Source organism: Trichechus manatus, unplaced genomic scaffold, assembly GCF_000243295.1.
Source record: "Trichechus manatus latirostris isolate Lorelei unplaced genomic scaffold, TriManLat1.0 scaffold00098, whole genome shotgun sequence".
Classification (NCBI taxonomy): domain Eukaryota; kingdom Metazoa; phylum Chordata; class Mammalia; order Sirenia; family Trichechidae; genus Trichechus; species Trichechus manatus.
In genome coordinates, this window is record NW_004444034.1 from 6,130,618 (window position 1) to 6,137,709 (window position 7,092).

The following is a 7,092-nucleotide window of genomic DNA, read 5'->3' on the forward strand; positions in this document are numbered from 1 at the left end:
AACAAGAAACGCCCCCCAAAAAACCAACAAGAAAAGAAATGCCCTTAGGGATCCCTCTGCACGTCTGTGGAAGCCAAGGGGGCAGTCTCTTTGCCACGCAGCACCACCTGGCCAGAAAGGGCTCCCAACTCAAGAAAAGGAAAAGAAAACAAACAAACAACTCAAAACAAACAAACACAAGCCCCGGGATCCCACCAGCGCGGCAGCCCAGACTGAGAAGCAGCTCCACACTCGAACGGAGCTCCACAGCTCCCCAGGAAGAAGCAAAGAGGGCGCACGGAGCCAGGTATTTGAGCGAAAGGAGGGGAGGTGGTGAGAGCTAAGGAAGAAATCACAAGAAGCAGAAAAAAAAGCAACACCAGCAGCCAACAAATGGTACTCAGAGAGCTAGCTATCGCTGGCTGGTGGAATCCAAGCATCCGGTGTTTCTTGGACAAGAGACTGTGTCCGCGGGAAGCAGAGGGGGCCGAGTGTGGGTGAAGAAGGCTAGGGAGTGGGAAAGCGTATATCACAAATTACCAGAGCTCTGTAGCCCCTTAGGAAGAAGCAAAGATGGCACACGGAGCCAGGTATTTGAGCAAAAGGAGGGGGAGGTGGTGAGAGGTAAGGAAGAAATCTAAAGAAGCAGAAAAAGCAACACCAGCAGCCAGCAAATGTCACTCAGAGAGCCGGGTGTGTGGAATCCAAGCAGCCAGTGTTTCCCCGACAAGAGATTGTGACTGTGTGAAGCAGAGGAGGCTGAGTGGGGGTGAAGAAGGGTGGGGGATGGGAAAGCATATATTGCAAATTACTTGTTGTTTTGTCTCCTGCTGGAAGCTCCGTGAAGCTGCTTTCTCGTACCCCCTGCTTGCTGGTCTCCGATAGGAGTCCAAGATAGCGGATCCACGCTGCGTTAGCTGGCGGGGACCTCTGCATGAATCTCTCCTCGCTCTCCATTCCCTGTCAGTTTTCTCACTCCATTTGGTGGTTGGCTGAGTTCTTTATCTCTTCATTTGATGTTTTAGGGTTTCACGATAGTTGTTTTCTCTGTTCGGCTTAATTTTTCGGATCTTTGCTGTGGAGGGACGGCGTGGTGCTTCTGCCTAGAGTGCCATTTTGCCGGAAGTTTCTCCATTTTTAGTGTTTTTATGTTGTGATAATAATCTTTGTATCTGTATATATTTTGATATAAAATATTTTGAACATATCATTAGTTTACTGTAGAAAAATTCATCAAATTTTCTTGGAAAATTTAGGCAATAAAGTTGGAGAAAAAAGAATGGAAAAGGTAATGTCCTTTTTCTCAACTTGGTAAAATTTTTCTATGTAAATGTGGAAATATTCATATTCATCAGTAGTAAAGCAGAATGACTCCAAACATCGCTATGTATTTTCACCGAGCTGCTTCTGCAATATGGTGAGGTGAACATACCTTTCCTTAGTAGCAGCAACCACCCTCTTAGGTTTTAATGTCTGTCTTTGAGGAATATTTTGAAAAAAATATGTTTTGTATTCATTTGGTAATAGTGTCATTGATACCAAATTTTTTTTCCCTCCTTAAATTACTTTTAGTGTAATAAATAAAGTTAGTAAAATATACGTAGTAGTATATTTAGTGAGAAAAGTATCAAAGTATAAGAAAATACTATATGTACTAAGCAACATTTCCACATTCTGATTATCATTACCATTATGTAACAAGAAACTAAAATTTAGCAAGGTTATAGGGTTACTATCAGTCGAAATTGACTCTACGGCAATGGGTTTTAGGTGTTTTGCTTAAGGTTGCAAGTCTGATCATTGTTAAGATTTAGTACTTAAACCTGAAAGCAAATTTGATTCATAGATTTCTAGGAGTATAATATGACAATTATGTTGCTGTTGTTAGCTGCTGTCAAGTCTATAAACAGATTATATCTTCACTATTCGAAAAATTTTATAATAAATCCAATGGCTCACTCCTTAGAACAATGAATATTAATGAACTTCAGTTAAAGTAGAAATCAGTAGAAATTGCATTTGTTGTTCATCATTGTCATAGCTGTATTATTCCTATAATATTATATTCTCGGCCTTTCCAGCCCAGTTAGAATGTATTGAGTCTGAAAATGTTAACACAGAATAGTCTGCTAAAAGTAGACTTGAAAGGAATGGACATAAATTGTAGCAGAACTGATTTAAGTTAAACCTGCTAAGGATATTCTAAAATAAAAGTTATTAAGCATGTTATAAATTTTTATAATTTTATACATTTTTATAAATATTAGTCATTATGAACATGACATAGTAGGAAGTACTTATGTGATTAAAATGGCTTTAACTTCGAGTGAAATAATGAGATAAGTGATTTTTAAAGATCAATATGACTACAATGTTCAGAATAAATATGAGGGGGAAGAGAAAGTGAGAAGCAAGCAAGAAGGCTGCTGCAGTAATCTCTGCGGGAGATGATGCACTTTTGCACTGAATAATAGAAATGGAAAACATACAGGAAACATTAATAAGTGTTGGTGACTAGATGGATAAAGTGGAGTGGGTGGATGTGGAATGCATGAGATGGAGAATGTCTTGGTTATCTAGTGCTGCTATAACAGAAATACTGCAAGTGGATGGCTTTAACAAAGAGAAGTTTATTCTCTCACAGTTTAGTGGGCTAGAAGTCTGAATTCAGGGCACCAGCTTCAAGGGAAGGCTTTCTCTCTCTGTACGCTCTGGAGGAAGGTCCTTGTCATCAATCTTCCCTTGGTCTAGGAGCTTCTCAGGTGCAGGGATCCCAGGTCCAAAGGACACACTCTGCTCCTGGGTGCTGCTTTCTTGGTAGTATGAGATCATCACACCCTACCCAGCGCCCCCACCATCTCTCTTCTCACTTCTCCCTTTTATATTTTTTATATTTCAAAAGAGATTGGCTTTTAGACAAAATCTAATCTTGTATTGAGCCCTGCCTCATTAACATAACTGCCACTAATCTCACTTCATTAACATCATAGAGGTGGGATTTACGACATATAGGAAAATCACATCAGATGACACAATGGTGGACAATCACACAATACTGGGAATCATGGCATAGCCAACTTGACAAATATTTTGGGAGACACAATTCAGTCCATGACAGAGAGGTTAAAGAGTACCCCATGGTGTCAAGTCTGGGAGTCCTGAAAGATAATGCTGTTACTGCCAGAAATGTGGTGGGTAGTTGGCAGGAGTATTCTTTTTGCTTTACCGTTTCTATTTTTCTTCCTCCTCCCCGCCCCCCGCCCCCAGCTTTTTTTTTCCTTAGAGAGGGTAATGGAGGAAGAATAAGAGATCATGTATCGTGGTTAGGGAAGTATAGAGGGGTAATTATAGTATAATACTACCTGAAATTTTTAATAGACATTAAAGAAAGAACTAATCACTAAGACAAATAATTGGAAGGGATAAGCAAGTTCAAACTGACAGTCACTGACATAGGAAGTGAAGAGATAAACCTTTTCCCAAAGCTGTATTTCAGTCCAACAAGTATTTATAAAATGTCTACTATGTATAAGGAAGGAGCCCTGGTGGCACAGTGGTTAAACACTCAGCTCTAACTGAAAGGTTGGCAGTGTGAACCCACCCAGTGGCTCTGCAGAAGAAAGATATGGCAGTCTGCTTCTGTAAAGATTTACGCTCTTGGAAACCTTGTGGGGCAGTTCTACTCTGTCCTTTAGGTATGCTAAGAAGCAGAATCGACTTAATGGCAATGGAGGATATATAAGGTATTACTCATGACAGACAAGCCAGCCTATCTTGTTCTCAAGGATATAAAAATCTGGGTTTAGAGGAGATCATATGGCTTCTCATAGCACATTTTTAGGGAGGCAATGTACTGTTGGGTTTGGGGAGAGAAAGAGAGTATTAGGTTTGGGAAACTAGGAAAAGCTTTATCAAAGAGGTAGCATTTTAGATTGTAGAGATGAGCCTACTGAAGGAGAGGAGATGGGAAAGCATTCTAAATAGATGAAATAGCATCATCAAAGGCTTTAGGAAAATAAAACATTAGGAGTGTTGGGTATGTTTGGGTAATAATGGGACATAAGTCTGGTAGGGCAAATTGGGGCCTAAAAAGGCTAAATGCCAATGACAAAATGTGTCTTAAATTTAATAATAATGATAGCAGTAATAGCTAACATTTTTATTGTACTTTAGATGAAGTTTTACAGAGCAAACTAGATTCCCATTAAACAATTAATACACATATTGTTTTGTAACATTGGTTGCCAACTCCACGACATGTCAACACTCTCCCCTTCTCAACCTTGGGTTCCCCATTACCAGCTTTCCTGTCCCTCCTGCCTTCTTGTCCTTGCGCCTAGCCTGGTGGCTGGCACTTATTTATTATTAAATTTATGCTGAGCCCTGTGCTTGATGCAAGGCATATATCTAGAATCCTTCTAATGCTTTCCAAGAGAGAGCTTTCCCCATTTCAAAGGTGAAAAAAAGTGAAGCCCAGAAAGAATATGTAATTTCGTCAGCTAGTAAATGGGGGAATTGAAATTAAAAACTAGTTCTATGTGACTCCTGAAACTACTGCAGGACCTGCTTATTCAAAGTCATTGAGATTGATACTTGGCCTGTTAATTAAAAAAAAGTTAATTAAAAAAAAATAAGATCTACATATTTAAAAAAATTTAATGTAAAGCAATCAAGTATACATTCATTCACCAAGATTTTGGGTCAAGACTGCTTCTTTGAACAGGAATCTGTTGATCCAAGAGCCTTGAGATAATTTAAAAGCAACCTGAATATAGAATCCTTCTAGATCAGTGATTCTTGAAATATGGTCCTGGGACCAGCAACATCAGCATCAACAACAACATCACCTGGAATTTTTTAGAAATGCAAATTATTGCGCCCTACCCTACACCTCCTTAATCAGAAACTCAGGGACTGGGGTCCAGCAGTATAGGTTTTAACAATCCCTTCAAGTGATTCTGATCCATGCTGTAGTTTGATAATCCCTAATTTATAGGATGATAGAAGGAGTTCTTGAAAGTGTTTAGCTAACTGTTAGGAAGATGTGAGCATTCACCTGGTGGCAGTGGGGAGGGAAAGAGTTGTAGAAGAAGAGTTTATAGAATTATAGCACTTTCTAACTAATTAGATAAGAGATTTAATGGAAAAGATTATAGTTAAAGCTGTTTTGAGACTTTATACAGGTGTCTGGTTGGATGATGGTGCCATTAACAAAAATGTATAAGGAGAGAAGGTAGTTTGCGAGTGGATGGGTAGGGTGATAGATTTGGTTTTGGTTATGTTGACTTTGATATGGTGGAGGAACATAAAGTGACTTGTCCAGCAGACAGTTAATATACAGAACTGGAGTTCTGGAGAAAAGTTTGGACTGATGACAGAGCTAAAGGAATCAACTGTTTGTATTGAGTCTGAAATTGAAGTGATGGGGGTGGAGAATGCATTTGCCAAACTCCTTCCTTTTAATCTGGTAGTTTATGGTTGCAAAGTTAAGTATCTTGTCTGCAGTCTTTAATTTTTCCAGATAATGAGATGAGGTAGATATGATCATCTCCAAGTTACAGATTAGAAAACTGAGACTTGCCCAGGGTCACACAGCTAGCACTGGTAAAGCTGGAGCTGGAATACAGCCTTTTGAATGTGAGCCTGTAGTTTTCTGTGATACCACATGGCTTCATGTCAAGTATCTCTTTGACTTTTGAGGCCTGCACTCTCTATGATAGGTCTACCACTATAGTACTGAGGCAGCCATGGGGATTCCAGAAAGCAGTGATGTTTTTAGAGGTAAGGAGAAACAGGCAGAGAAGGAAATCTCAATCAAAAGTAGTTAAAATTGAAGAAGAAATCCTTTGGCTATGTGCCTGAGGTGGCTCTCACTTGGAGAACATTCAGTCAATGTTGGACTGCAGACTATATGCTGGGGTCCATGATGGACCTATAATTGTAGGAAGTTAAATAATTCAGGGCATCCGTATCTCCTGTAATGTATACTTATGAGGCTCTTATACAGTGATGTATTTGACTAGAAGTGAGTTATAAAAGTAGCCCCTCCTGATTTATCTTTGTCATTAGGGAGACCACAAAAAGTTTAACCTTTATAACTCATGATATAAATTATAATTATTGCTCTTTATTTTCAGTAAGTGTTTATATCAGTTATCCACTTTACAGAACTTTTGCCTTCTCATGTTTGCTATATTATCTTGGTTTGAAAAATTAATTTTAGTGTTACCATCAAACAACAGTTTGAAGAAAAACGTCCACTGTGTCTAATCGTCTGAGACACTTCTGTCTTTAGATATAATCAGGCCAAAGCGGATTAGGTGGAATTTAGGTCAGAATTACCACTTCTGTGTACAAAAAGTCTTCTGATGATCGGAGTTTAATCTTTTCCTATTTATTCTTTCATAATTACTGTTATTCTAGTCTGGTTTTCCTCATAAGCTTGAATAATTATGAAAGTCTTTAACAGCTACTTTCCCTACCCTTAAGTATTGTACATTAAAGATAGGGACATACATACAAAAGGAATGTGAAAAGACTTCCAACCCACTAAAAACTGGTTGGTCCTGAACCTTTATACCACCCCCTACCCCCAGTGGGGTTATCTTTAAAGGATGATCTTTTTTAAATGTTCCAGATAAAAACAAAACAAAAATCCAGTTTTGTTTGATGATTTGTGATGATCAATTTAATCCTAGTTTAAGGTAAGAAATCTGAATATATCACAGACCTTTCTGTGCTAACTTTTTTTTGTGGATCTGGTTAATAAGTGAATTTATCATATTGACTGCAATTATTTTTAAATATTTGTTTCAGCTATGAATTTGTGAAATACCTTAGACAATACGTATGCAACACTTTGGGGTCTATGATTGAAGAAGAAATGGAAAAATGCATATCTGATCAGAATCAGAGTGAAGATTCTGGCTATGACACAGTTGTACAGCATGTTACTAAAAGAACTCAGGAATCTAAAGAGTGAGTATGCCCAAAATAATTTTTTTTTTATTGTTCTTTATTATTATTTTTTAAATATTTTATTGTACTTCAGGTGAAGGCTTACAGAACAAATAGTTTCTCATGAAAAAGTAGTACACATGTTGTTTTATGACA

General features: G+C 38.3%; 1 protein-coding gene across 6 annotated transcripts in view; it reads left to right on the plus strand.

The window, feature by feature from the left end:
- The window catches only part of TBC1D32 (TBC1 domain family member 32), a 286,304-nt gene that overhangs the window by 66,234 nt on the left and 212,978 nt on the right, over positions 1-7,092 (plus strand). For all 6 annotated transcript variants that reach the window (XM_023737184.1, XM_023737181.1, XM_023737180.1 and 3 more), the window contains one exon: positions 6,796-6,957. In XM_023737184.1, the coding sequence (XP_023592952.1) occupies positions 6,848-6,957 (110 nt within the window). In that variant the 5' untranslated portion in view covers positions 6,796-6,847. The remainder of the gene's footprint in view (positions 1-6,795; positions 6,958-7,092) is intronic.